The sequence below is a fragment of the Oryctolagus cuniculus genome, chromosome 5 (assembly GCF_964237555.1).
Source record: "Oryctolagus cuniculus chromosome 5, mOryCun1.1, whole genome shotgun sequence".
Lineage (NCBI taxonomy): Eukaryota > Metazoa > Chordata > Mammalia > Lagomorpha > Leporidae > Oryctolagus > Oryctolagus cuniculus.
In genome coordinates, this window is record NC_091436.1 from 160,063,423 (window position 1) to 160,077,766 (window position 14,344).

The window sequence follows — 14,344 nt, forward strand, 5'->3', positions numbered from 1 at the left end:
TTTAAAAAGAACATAGGTAAAGCAGTTTAACAGTCAACTATAATATTTAGTAATACCAAAGGCAGCTAGTAGATTAAGGAGTCACGGCCATAGTGAGAAGTTAATGAACAAGGTCAAAGTGATGAGTGGAGAGATACTGGAGGGCTGGGCCTGGACAGCTGGCCTCAATCTGCAGAGGGAGGCTTCTGTCCCTACAGGAAGCTCTTCCTCCTTCTTTTTGTTAAGATTTATTTTGTTTTAAAAAGTTATTTGAAAGGCAAAGTTACAGAGCAAGGGAATGACAGAGAGAGATCGTCCATATTTTGGTTTACTTCTCAAATGGCCGCAACCTGGGCTGGGCCAGGCAGAAGCAGGCCTTGGGATTGGGGTCTCCTCTCCAAGACTGCAGTCTGTAAGGAACTGCTGGACCCCTGCTGGCTCTTTGGCTGATCTGTCACAGGTGGGAAAGATCCTCTATGTCGACCCAAGACCCAAGGTGAAAGATAAGGAAACCAGAAAAGCAGCTGTACGTTTGGTAACATCTGAGCTTACTTATTGATCTGTCATTAACGTCTGAAGATGGATTTTCATAGAATTGCAATACTACCCTATTACTTTCCTTAAAATAAAATTCTTGATTTGAAAGGCAGAGTGACACACACACACACACACACACAGGAGAGAGAGAGAGACAGACAGACAGAGGGAGATCTTCTATCCACTGGGTCATCCCCCAAGTGTCCCCAACAGCCATGTCTGGGCCAGGCCTAAGCCGGGAGCCAGGAACGCCACCCAGGTCTCCCATGCCGGTGGCAGGAACCCAGGTATCGTGCCATCTTCTGCTGCCTCCCCCGAAGCCGGACCAGAAACAAGAAGCAGCAAGACTGGAGCAGGCACTCTGCTATGGGATGCGGGCATCCGGAGTGAAGATTAACCTGCTGTGCCACAACACCCGCCCCCTCTATTACTTTTCTCTGTGGCCCAGGGCCTCGTTTGCAGTTTCACCTATTATCACATGAAATGCATACCTCACAGGAATGTTTCGGGAGTGACTAATTGAAGTATGTTTTAAATGCCAGACTGTACCGGGTACCTTATTAAATCCTGGAAACATTACCCTTTGCCTGAAGGGAATTGAATCACCTACCATAAACCATTAAGTTAGAACTGAGCACTGGTCCTCCCATAAAATGCTGAAAGTTCTAACTTCCACACATTCGACACTTGTGATTTAACAAGACAGACCAAAAAAAAAAAAAAAAAAAATCATAGCTCCTTGTGGGCACACTGCATCACAAACTAACGTACAAACATGCTACTCTTTGCGAAAACTTTCAGAAACTGAAATCTCACGTGTGCTAACCAAGCAGTTCATTCACTCACTCAGCATTGCCTCTGTACTCTTCTAGGTTCCAGAAATAGAAAACACAAATGTAGCCCAAATGGGTGCCAGTCTACAGGATCTTAACTGGTCTCCGGGGATAAGCAGAGTGATGGGAGGGCGGGGGCGGGGAGAAGTGTTCTCTCTGATTTCCTTCCTCCAGTATTTTTCCAGTAAGTTCTTACCCAGGAGGATAAATTGCCTGAAAGTGGCTTACAGGAACACTGGGCCTCTTAAGGCAAAGGCAGTTTAACCATAAAGTTTATAAGGGAGATTAACAAAAGCTGGAATGTGATAGTGCAAAGACCTCTTTGCCTTCAGTCCCAACCCTGAGGCTGCTCTTAGAACCCCAGAGACACAATACAAGGGGCCTGGAGTCTGGATTTCTCAAGCTACTGAAGTTCAAGTGCTACCCCACACCAGCTTATCCTCTCTCTACAGAATCCTGGAGGGCTTCGAGTTGAACGCCCCCCACTCCAGAAGGTTGGGTGGGTGTTGTGACAGGGAGGATCGGGCCACCACCTTCGACACTGGCACTGCAGGCTCCAGTCTTGGCTGCTCTGCCTCCAAGTGCTAGACCCCTGCCACCCACATGGGAGACCCGGATATTCAGGGAGTGGATCTTGAGGCTCAAAGCCTATAATGTAAAGGTAAGACCCAGCCTCTCATCTGTCTCCCTTAGCCCAAGGTGTCCTTGCCTGTCCTTTATATCAGAAGGAATTCATTAACTTAAGAGTGGTACAGCTGGCCCAACGAGGTTCTAATCACCAGACTCAAGGAGTCATTGCTTCTCCCATAGACAAAACCCTGTAGGCCACTATTGTACAGAGGGCTTTGTACAGATGAACTCCAGGTCCAGGCAGGGAAGTTCCAGGTCTGGGGCAGAAGGTTCTACCATGTACATGTAACCCCCAGACCAACTGGAGCCCACCCGACCATCATAAATTCTTGAAAGAGCACAGCATTGCTGACCAGTCAAAGGAAGGTTCTGAACACCACCGACCAACAAGGGACTTGAACATGAGCTGATCATATACCTCTCAGCTCCAGTTTCAATCTATAAGAACCTTCACCCTTGCCGGCGCCGCGGCTCACTAGGCTAATCCTCCGCCTTGCGGCGCCGGCACCCCGGGGTCTAGTCCCGGTCGGGGCGCCAGATTCTGTCCCGGTTGCCCCTCTTCCAGGCCAGCTCTCTGCTGTGGCCAGGGAGTGCAGTGGAGGATGGCCCAAGTGCTTGGGCCCTGCACCCCATGGGAGACCAGGAGAAGCACCTGGCTCCTGCCACCGGATCAGCGCGGTGCGCCGGCCGCAGCGCGCCAGCCGCGGCAGCCATTGGAGGGTGAACCAACGGCAAAAGGAAGACCTTTCTCTCTGTCTCTCTCTCTCACTGTCCACTCTGCCTGTCAAAAAAAAAAAAAAAAAAGAACCTTCACCCCTAATTCCCTGGGGAGCCCGAGAATTAAGCACGAGCTGCCCTGCTCTTTGCTCTGCACGTTGGGATAAACACCTACTTTCATCCTCCACCCCACGTCAGTGATTGGCTTTCTGTGCATTGAGAGAGTGGACCCAGGTCGGGGGGGGGGGTCCTATAACAACAGCTCCAACTAGTATGAAGGTTGCTCTGCAACAATTGCTTTGTCTCTGTCTCTCTGCCTTTCGAGTATATAAAAAATAAACAAATACTTATATTTTAAAAAACTTTAAAAAATCATTATATTAAAAAAAAAGGAGTTGCTGGGGAGAACCCTTCCTGGATGCAGCGGGGTCCCCACTCAGCCCCTCTAGTGCAGGCTGGGCACACATAATCCCCAGCATTTCCCTGGGACCACTCTCCAGTTCCTCCTCCCCAGCACCACGGAGCGGGGCTTTGTGTAGAAAAGCAAGCTTTGGTCTCCCTGCACAGAGTTCTGCTTAAGCTCCTGCTTTCCATTTAGTTCCTGGTAAGAAATCTCCCAGCTTCGGAGCCAGGGAGATCTTTGGTAGCCTTGGGTCTTGTTTCACACCAGTGTCCCCAGGGGAAAGTGAATTGCAAGGTGACAACAGGAATTAGTAGGAGATGCCCAGGCTGGGAGTCAGCAGGCCAGTTTCTGCCTCTCTAAGCTGAACACCTAGAAAGAACCACTTCTTGGGTAAACCTTGGGCTCTTCTGAGGCAAGGCAAGTGTACTTTTTTTTTTTTTTGCTAACAGTGCACCATTTTATTTTCCGAAGTTTTATTTATTCATCTTTATTTGAAAGGCAGAGGTAGAGACAGAGGAGAGTTCATTCATTGGTTCACTTCCCAAATACCTGTAATAGCTAGGTCTGAGTCAGGCTGAATCCAAGAGCCTGGAACTCTCTGGGTCTCCTACATGGGTGACAAGGACTTAAGTACTCAACCACCATCTGCTGCCCCCCAAGATTACATCAACAGGAAGCTGGATTGGAGGTGGAGTAGGTGGGACGTGAACCAGGCACTCTGATAGGGGATGTGGGTGTCCCAGGCAGCAGTTAAACCTGCTGTTCCACAATGCCGCCCCTCCCTTCCAGAAATGAAATGATTCCTGTTCTGGGGACTAAGCTATGTGCATGTGTACATTCATCCATGCCTCTCTCTTCCCCCCAAAACAGTCTGAAGCTTGAAGCAGCTTATGAAATTCAACAGAGTTAAAAAGATTTTGCAGGTGTACAGAACCAAGAAGAGGAATAGCAAATCAACAAATCTAAAAAGACCCACTCTTGAAAACACTCTAGAAACCCAACTGTTTTACTGGAAGATTTATTTAGTTATTTGAAAGCAGAGTTAAGAGAAAGAGCAATTTTCCATCTGCTTGTTTACTCCCCAAGTGGCCGCAATGACCGGAGCTGGGCCAGACAGAAGCCAGGAGCCAGGAGCTTCATCTGGATCTCCCGGAGGGGTGGCAAAGTCCCAAAGACTTGGGCCATCTTCCACTGCTTTCCCAGGCATATTAGCAGGGAGCTGGATTGCAAGAGGAGCAGCCAAGACTGGAACTGGTGCCCACATGGGCGCAGGCGGCAGCTTTACCTGCCATGCCTTAACATCAGCCCCAAGCGCAACTGTTGTAATAGTTTCTTTTTGGGTGTAGGGATTATCAGAAATATACACTTTCTCCAATTTTCTTATTTCCAAAAGTGGTCATGAATTATTTTTCTCGTTGGAAAAGAACAATTGCAATGGCCTTGGCTGGTGACCTCCTTCCTTATCTCCCACTGTGTAGCAGGTGCTAGGCGGAGATCTGCAACACAACTTCCTCATAGCACCTACTCATAGCTTTGTCATAGTCTGGCATGCTTGCTTGCTTCCTTTTTTCTTTTCTTTTAAAGATTTATTCATTTATTTGAAGGGCAGAGTGACAGAGAGAGAGAGAGAGAGAAAGAAAGGTCTTCCATCTGCTGGTTCATTCTCTAAGAGCCCATAACAACCAGAGCTGGGTCGGGCTGAAGCCAGGAGCCAGGAACTCAGCCTGGGTCTCACATGAGTGGGAGGGACCCATGCATTTGGGCATCACCTGCTGCTTCCCAAGGTGCCCGTTAACAGGAAGCTGGAGGTGGGAGTGCAGCCAGGACTTGAACTCTGAGGCTGCATCTTAAGTGCAGTTCCTAACACCTGCCCCCAGAGGCCGCTCTTCCCTCTAAACACCCATTCTGCTTTCTTATCTCTGCCCCCAAGCCTGCTCTGCTCCTCATTCACTGCCCACCACATGGAGAACTGGCAACCCACCAAGAACATGAAAAACGGCGAATGCACACTTAGAAAATAGGATGGCTCGTAAGCAGAAGCAATAATGCTGTTCTTTCTTTCACTGAGGTAGCTTTTGAAAAGAATACCGACTGTTAACAGAGGTGTTGTGAAATAAAGCTCTCTTGTACTCACACTAGAGGAAAATGAGAACATAGAGCCAACTTTGTTATATTTACCAGGAACTCAAAATATTCATCTCTCTCAATCCAGCAGGTTTTAATTCCAAAGGCAATACACTAAAGTGTGGTAAAGCTTTATGGCTTAAGAGAAAAGACATTACTTATTTTTCTATTATTCACCACTGATGACAATAACATTTTACATGGTAAAAGCAACTAGGAGGAACACTCAGCCATGGAGGAATTGGTAAGCAAATTGTGGTACATTTTCTATGAGAAAGAATGCAAAAATTGTTTTATATTTCCAATAACAGGGAAATGACTGCCTATTGCAGACTGAAAGTAGCAGGATCTGAAATGACATAATCAGTGTAACTGAGCTGCACACAAATGCACAGAGAAAAATAATGCAGAGCTGTTAACAGCAATTATGTCTCAACAAAACAGTTTTACTGTCTTGTTCATGCTTTTTCATACTTCCTGGATTTTCTGCAATGAGACTGAATGTTGCAATGAGAAGAAAAGCTTCTAAATTTTCTACCCGCCAATAACTGGTTCCAAATTTTGCACAAAAAGGAGGTTCTTCAAGATTCATGCCAGCCTGGCCTACAGAAGGTGTCCGTTCACCACTCACCACAAAGCCGTTGTGCGGCACAGGGATCAGAGGGGTAAAATCCGCTTCTAAGATACTGGATTCTGAAACCACATTCGACTACTGTTTACAAAACCGCTTTGGGTGACTGATGAAAACGTGTGACATCAATGTCAGGAGACATTGAACGTGCACAGTCTGCAAGCACACAGAGTGTTCAGTGACGCGCCAGAAGCAGAATTCATTTTGCACGACTTCCCTGAAACAGATATGCCAAATGGTCTACAGGATGTCCACACAGCCTGGAAACTGGTGAACGCACACAACACCGCCAAGGACATTGCCAGTATCACACACACACACACACACACACGCACACATGCACACGCTGTAGACTTTATGTTGAATGGAAATCGAGTTCCACATACTGGAATTGAGTTGAGCGTGACCCAGAAATGCTCATCAGGAGAGTAGGTGTCCTTGGACCACTCGAATAAATCGATGGTCCTCGGGTTTTGAAGAACAAAGTTAGCAAATTCCCTTGTAAGAGCCACATAGGCGGATCCAAAGTAAATGGTCAGGTTATGAGGAGCAGGTGCCTTCCTCCTCCAAGTCCACACCATGAAGGAAAACCAATGGTGGCCGGCGCCGCTGCTCACTAGGCTAATCCTCCACCTTGCGGCGCCGGCACACCGGGTTCTAGTCCCGGGCGGGGTGCCGGATTCTGTCCCGGTTGCCCCTCTTCCAGGCCAGCTCTCTGCTGTGGCCAGGGAGTGCAGTGGAGGATGGCCCAAGTGCTTGGGCCCTGCACCCCATGGGAGACCAGGAGAAGCACCTGGCTCCTGGCTTCAGATCAGCGCAGTGCGGCGGCTGCAGTGCGCCAGCCATGGTGGCCCTTGGAGGGTGAACCAACAGCAAAAGGAAGACCTTTCTCTCTGTCTCTCTCACTATCCACTCTGCCTGTCAAAACACACACACACACACACACACACAAACACCATGGTAATTCTGCTCCAGGTGCGTGTATTTGGTCCTTCTGATAACAGGAGGAGGGGGCAGCCCCCCGGGGGTGATGTTCTTCTCTTTGAACCCTTTCAGGTACTGAATGATTTCCCTGTTCGTTTTCAAGGGGAAGTCCTGCCCACAGGTGTTGATGGTGTACTTCCAGGGGACATGGGAGGCCACGAGGTCCTGCAGCCAGTTCAGGTCGGCCTGCAGCCTGGAGATGCCTGCGTAGACCACAGACTCCCTCTTTGAAGCCATAAAGGCATTTGCAAAGCAGTCCAGTAGCTTTCCCACGAGATGTTTGAGAGCGGCTGGCACCTTCTTATCCACATGAACACAGTAGATGGTCAGGAGCGTGTAAATGGCCCCGAAGAGCCTTTCGAATGTGTCAAAGCCCTTGTGCATGACCATGACGTAGGCCAAAGGGAACTCGGCTTCCTCTCTGGACAGAGGTTGCATTATGTAGTGGTTGCGCATCAAGTACTGTTGGCAAGTTATATGTCTCAGTGGTGTCATCTGCATATTCGCACGCCAGAGAATTTTCTTTCCTGTCATGATCCTGTCACAGGCTTCTGCAAGGACTGAAGCATTTGAGATTTCCTCCAGGCTCAGGTATTCTCAAGAGACTAAACTGTTGGTATACAGCCGGAGAAGAGTCACAGACACGGCCATAAGCCCTGTGACGAACACAAGCAGCTTCCGCTTCATTTTCGTGCCATCTCTTCTTCATGTGTCACTTGCTGGACTTCATACCATTACTGAAGTCGGCCTGCAGGTCCTTGCCCAGGCCCTCAAGCAATCTGCTCTAACTTCTCATGTCTGGTAAGATGAGGAGAATGGCTGTGCATTGAAAGGAAGCTATTCTCTGATACAAAAGGAATGCAGTGGATCTGAGAAGATGAGACGCTGAGACGAGCTGACAGACTCAACACCTCCGTCTAGTTCAATGTCAAGTTAAGACCCCGCCACACTAGCCAGGGCTGCCAGCTCCGGGCGGTGTTCCTCCATAGGGCAGGGGTGGGGTGCGTGTCTGTCTTGCAGCGCTTTCTCCCCTGAGAGTGCCACACTCAGGATCACTGATGTCGCAATGTTTCTGCAATGCTGGGCAGCCACTGCGGTCCTCAGGTCAGTGCGGACATTGTCAGCGCTCAGAATTGCTTAGCAACCTCATCTCTTGACCTACAAATAAAGATCAACAATTTATTCCCCTACCACATTCAACTCACAAATGGAGAAGACTGAAAAGGAATTGTAACTAATTTCTATCATGCATTAATTTCCATCATCTTGTTGACGAGCTAGAAGGTTAGCACGGACATCATAAGGGTTCTTCAAAGAGTTTGTGGAAAATGGAATAAAAAGACAAGTTTTTTTAAAAATTTTATTTTTATTTATTTGAAAGGCTGAGTTGACAGAGCATGAGGGAGAGAGACAAGGAGAGAAAAAGATCTTCCATCTGTTGGTTCACTCCCCAGATGGCTACAACAGCCAGGGCTGAGCCAGGCTAAAGCTAGGGGCCAGGAGCTTCGTCCGGCTCTCCCACGTGGGTGTCAGAGACCCGAGTACTTGAGTCATCATCTGTTGCTTTCCCAGGATGCTTGGCAGGAAGCTGAGTGGAAGCAAAGGGACTTGGACTTGAGCTGGCATTCTGAAATGAATGTAGGTGCCCCAAGCAGCAGTCTAACCTGTTGTGTCACAACATCTACCCTGTGAAACCTAACTCTTTTGACTCCATAAAACTTCTACTGGAATAAACTCTCCTGCTAAGTTTTCTTGGTAAGTTATTACTCACTTTCAGGCTCCCATGGGACACTGCCTGCCTGGTGACTCTCGCCTGCTCTCCCAAATCTGAGTTGGGAGTCCCTGCACCTGCCCTGATACAGCCTAGTACTCCCTATAATTGCTGGTTTGTTTGCTCTACCATTGGCTATGGAGGATTATTTGTGTCTGCTAATCACCGTATTTTTAGCACCTGGTTTATAGTAGGCACTCATCATTGAATTAACTCACCGCTCTTCTCCTCTATACCAGCAGCCAGTAAAACTACAGCTGGGGACCCCGTCTAGCCACCTGCCTAGATACAACCTGTGAGCTAAGAATGGTTTTACATTTTGTGGCTGATGCTGTGGTACAGAAGGCAAGCCAGCACTTTAAAAAAAAATTATTTATTATTTGAAAGTCAGAGTTAGAGAGAGAGAGAGAGAGAGAGATCCTCCCTCTACTAGTTCACTCTCCAGATGGCTACAATGGCTAAGGAACCAGGAACATCATTCAGATCTCCCATGTGAGTAGCAGGGCCCCAGACACTTGGACCATTTTCCACTGCTTTCCCAGGCACATTAGCAGGGAGCTGGATCGAAAGTGGAGCAGCCAGGACATGAACCAGTGTTGCAGGTGGTGATTTTACCTACCATGCCATAATGCTGACCCCAAGACATCCCTTATGACAACAGCATGCTATATTAGAGTGCTGGTTTGACTCCTAGCTGCTCCATTTCCCATCCAGCTCCCTGTTAGTGTACCCAGGCAGGCAGCAAATGATGGCTGAAACACTTGGGTCTCTGCCACCCTAGTGGGAGACTTGGATGGAGCTCCTGGCTTCAGCCTGGCCCAGCCCTGGCCATTGTGGCCATCTAGAGAGTGAACTAGCAGAGGGATGATCTGTCTCTCTCTTCCTGTCTCTGCTTCTCTCTCTGATACTTTGCCTTTCAAATGAATAAATAAATCTTTTTTTTTAAAGAATAGTTTACATTTTGAAACAGCTGGGAAAAATCCAAAGAAGAAAAATATTTTATGATGTGTGAAAATTACACATAAAATTCAAATCTCAGTGTCCATAAATACAGTTAGACTGGAGTGCAGCCAGGCTGCCTCGCTCACATCCTGTCTGCTTTCACATTGCATTGGCAGAGTTGAGCTGTGGCAGCAGAAACTACCTGGCCACCAAAGCCTAAACTGTTCACTGTTGGACACTTACATTGCTGAATCTTTTTTTTTTTTTTAATTTATTTGACAGGTAGAGTTATAGACAATGAGAGAGAGAGACAGAGAGAAAGGTCTTCCTTCTGTTGGTTCACCCCCCAAATGGCTGCCACGGCTGGAGCTGCGCCGATCCAAAGTCAGGACCCAGGTGCTTCTCCTGGTCTCCCATGCGGGTGCAGGGCCCAAGCACCTGGGCCATCCTCCACTGCCCTCCCAGGCCACAGCAGAGAGCTGGACTGGAAGAGGAGCAACCGGGACTAGAACCAGCGCCCATATGGGATGCTGGCGCCGCAGGCAGAGGATTAACCAAGTGAGCCATGGCACCGGCCTTCTTCTCTTTCTCTTTAAAAGATGTTGGCCGGCGCCGCAGCTCACTAGGCTAATCCTCGGCCTAGCGGCGCCGGCACATGGGGTTCTAGTTCCGGTCGGGGCGCCAGATTCTGTCCCAGTTGCCCCTCTTCCAGGCCAGCTCTCTGCTGTGGCCAGGGAGTGCAGTGGAGGATGGCCCAGGTGCTTGGGCCCTGCACCCCATGGGAGACCAGGAAAAGCACCTGGCTCCTGGCTCCTGCCATCGGATCAGCGCGGTGTGCCGGCCGCAGCACGCCAGCCGCGGCGGCCATTGGAGGGTGAACCAACGGCAGAGGAAGACCTTTCTCTCTGTCTCTCTCTCTCACTGTCCACTCTGCCTGTCAAAAAATTAAAAAAATAAAAAAAAGAAAAAAAAGAAATGTGAAGATGATGTTAAAAAAAAAAAAAAAAGATGTGCCATCTGAGCCTGTCCACTTAATTTTTATTTATCTAAAAGGCAGACAGAGAAAGCAGAATAGAGAGATCTTCGTTCCGCAGGTTGCTGGTACACACCCCAAATGCCCACAAGAGCTCGAGTTGACTCAAGTTGAAGCCAGGAGGGAGGAAGTCAACACACACGATTATCGGGAACCCAACTGCTTGAGCCGTCTCCACTGCCTCTCAGCGTGTCCATTTACAGGCAGCTGGAATCAGAAGCAGAGCCAGGAGTCAAACCCAGGCACTCTGGTGTGAGATGTGGTGTCCCGAGTGGTGTCTTAACTACTGGGCCGAACACAGCCCCCCATCCTTACTGGTGCCCCTTTATTTGCACCTCATATTCTAATTGCATCAATATGACTGTTGTGGGGTTGGTACCATTTTACTTCTTTTTGCCTCATTTTCAGTTTTCCTTGGGAATTCTGGAATGATGTATGTGGGCTCTCTATTTTTTTTTAAATAAAGATTTATTTATTTATTTGAAAGTCAGAGTTACACAGAGAGAAGGAGAGGGAGAAGGAGAGGGAGAGGGAGAGGGAGAGGGAGAGAGGGAGAGGTCTTCCATCTGCTGGTTCACTCCCCAATTTGCCACAACGGACAGAGCTGCGCCGATCCGAAGCCAGGAGCCAAGAGCTCCCTCCGGGTCTTCCCACATGGGTGCAGGAACCCAAGGATTTGGACCATCTTCCACTGCTCTCCCAGGCCATATGAGCCAGGACTTGAACCGGTGCTCATATGGGATACCTTCACTGTAGGCGATGGCTTTACCTGCTATGCCACAGCATCGGCTCCGTACGTGGGCTCTGAAGCGAGACTTGTATAGATCTGGGTCCTGCTTTTGCTGGCTCCTGTCTGTGTGACCTGGCGCATGTTACTTTGCCTTTCTGTTTCAGTGTCTTTGTCTAGAAAGGATAGTACCAGAAGGGTTGCTTCTAGAATCTGTGAGTTGATTCACGGATGCATAGAAGCAAATTCTAACACATAGTAAACACTGCCACATGCTGCCTTTTATTGCTAACAGACACCATCACTTTTAAAGCCCAACTGCACTGCTGGTGAATTGGAAAAATCACAGCACTCATGGCACTTCGCTGGACTCAGTTGCGGCCCAAGCTTTGGCAAAGTGTGGTGCTGCCCCATAGTGGCCATATGTGGAATAGCTGCCATGTCTTGAGGCGATTGGAAATACGTGGAAGTGAGGAAGGGAACATTTTGTCCCCCACCAGACTGTGAGCAGCTAGAGGGGAAGAATGTGTCTTTGTACTAAACAGTTAGTGCAATATTTTGATGTGTTTGGGTATGTGTGATGCTACTTTGCTCTCAACGCCCCCTTTTATTTTTAAAGATGTATTTATCTATTTGAAAGGCAGAGTTAGAGAGAAAGAGAGAGAGATCTTCCACCCACTGGTTCACTCCCCAAATGGCAGCCAGGGCTGGAGCTGGGCCAGGCTGAAGTCAGGAGACAGGAGTTTTATCCCTGTTTCCCACGCAGGTGGCAGGAGTCCTATTACCTGGGCCATCTTTTGTTACCTTCCCAGGCGCATTAGCAGGGAGCTGGACTGGAAGGAAGCGCAGCAGCTGGGGCTCTCACTGGTGCTCACACGGGATGCCAGTGTCACAGGCGGTGGCTTAACCTGTTGCACCACAACACCGACCCCGAGAATACTTCTATGAGGACATAGAGGTTGCTCAATATGAGGGGCATGGAGAAACCTGCCTGTCTCGAGGTCTCAGCTCCGTGAGCCAGCCTCGGTGTCCACGGTGACACCTCAGAGACAGATTGTTGCCATAGTGGTCACTCTTGCTCACCATTAACAGCCAGGGACAACGGATGTGCTGAGAGAACGGCTACAAGATTAGATGGAAGAAAAACACTCCAGGTCTGGATGCCAAGGGGGTCTTTTGTATCATGCTTGCGGGAAGGGCTCAGGACCAGGAGAGATACAGAGGCCAAAGATGTACCTGGGGTGCTGGGCATTACTGAGCGGGCTTTCAGAATTATCCCTTGGGCAAACATATGGGGCAGTGGCTAAGATGCTGCTTGGGATCCCTCCATTCCATGTAGAGTCCCTGGGCTCAAGTCCCAGCTCTGTTTCCAATTCCAGCTTCCTACTAATTCCATGTGTTATATTATTCCCTAAAGATACCATATAGCCATCATTTTGAAGAATACATCCGTTTTCAAAGACTGAGCAAGACTAATACTTTCTAAAGAATGGATCTGTGTGCTCTCCATTTTTTTGGTTTTCATTTAAGACTATTTAGCTCTATTTAGTGAAGGTGTTCTCTCTGGCAGGGACTGAGCTAAACGTGTGCTATGTACTTGGAAGACAGCAGTGAGAGAGACATGTCTGTTGCCACACAGGCACACGAACACACAGAGGAGTCGAGAAGGCATTCGCCTGTCTCTGCACTGTAGTGCTATCTTGTATCACCGTTGCTCCATTCCATTCCAGAGTCTGCGTTGCCCTTATCACCAGAGAAAATACTTGGCTCAGTTTCATTTTTAAGAGTTAACTTGTGAGACTAGAAATGACCACATGTAAACCACCTGTGCTCAGGGAGTGTCCCCCACGTCCCAGACACTGGCGTCCTGAGAAAGTCCCACATTTCAAACCTGCAGTAGGAAGTCTGAAATGTCCTTGAGAGACAGAATGTTAAGAAAAAAGAGAAAGAGGACCTGATGTTTTTATTCAGTTCTTTTCTGTGTCCAGACAAACTTAATTCCGTGTAATGGAATTAAGAGGTTAATCAGGAAGAAATGTAAGCACTGTCCTTTTTCCATATCCTTTCCAGAGCCAGGGAAGACTCGGGGGATGGGTGGAGGGCAGGAGCCACTGTTTCTTTCTTTTTTTTTTTTTTTAATGTTCATTTATTTGAGACATAGGGACAGAAAAACAGAGAGCTTGCATCCCCTGATTCACTCCCCAAATGACATCAGTGTCTGGAGGGGGCCTGGGCTGTGGCCGAAGCTAAGAGTTGGGAAGTCAGTCTCGGTCTCCACTGTGGGTGGCAGGAACCAATTCTCTGAGCCATTTTCTGCTGCCTTCCAGGATCTGCATTAGCTGGAATGCTGGAGTCAGGAGCCAGAGCTGGGAGTTCAACCTAAGTATTGCTATGGGATATAGGTATCTTTTTTTTTTTTTTTTTTTTTTTGACAGGCAGAGTGGACAGTGAGAGAGAGAGACAGAGAGAAAGGTCTTCCTTTTTGCCATTGGTTCACCCTCCAATGGCCGCCCCAGCCGGTGCATCGTGTTGATCCGAAGTCAGGAGCCAGGTGCTTTTCCTGGTCTCCCATGGGGTGCAGGGCCCAAGCACTTGGGCCATCCTCCACTGCACTCCCGGGCCACAGCAGAGAGCTGGCCTGGAAGAGGGGCAACCGGGACAGAATCTGGCGCCCCGACCGGGACTAGAACCTGGTGTGCCGGCGCCGCAAGGTGGAGGCGCCGGCCTGGATATAGATATCTTAACTGCTAAGCTAAACATTCAATTTACCATCTTGCATTTCAATGTTAACTAGTTATTGATCAACTCTTATTATGAATCTACTCTGCAAAACTTGAGAAAGTTGAATTCCTGTCCCCTTGAAGGTTGACAATTCAATGCAGCCCATTCAAGGGTCTCAGAAACCATGCAGGAAACAAACCTGTTTGGCTCTTTTAACTCATGTCATTCAAACTCATTTAAAACATTTTGTTTATTGTGGCAAATATAGACAACATAGAGACTGCCATTTAAACCCCTTTTAAGTGTGCAGTT

The 14,344-nt window shown here is 48.4% G+C and overlaps 1 protein-coding gene across 1 annotated transcript; it reads right to left on the bottom strand.

Moving 5' to 3' along the window:
• Nucleotides 1-4,722: 4,722 nt before the first annotated feature.
• LOC103349711 (N-acetyllactosaminide beta-1,6-N-acetylglucosaminyl-transferase) lies at nt 4,723-7,990 on the bottom strand. Its single transcript, XM_051855129.2, has one exon. It carries the CDS (start codon nt 7,370-7,372, stop codon nt 6,776-6,778), a length of 597 nt encoding a protein of 198 aa, XP_051711089.2. The 5' UTR covers nt 7,373-7,990; the 3' UTR covers nt 4,723-6,775.
• Between the last annotated feature and the right edge of the window lie 6,354 nt (nt 7,991-14,344).

Coding starts and splice junctions, on each gene's coding strand:
- LOC103349711 (XM_051855129.2), bottom strand. CDS start 7,372: ATGACAGGAAAGAAAATTCTCTGGCGTGCGAATATGCAGATGACACCA.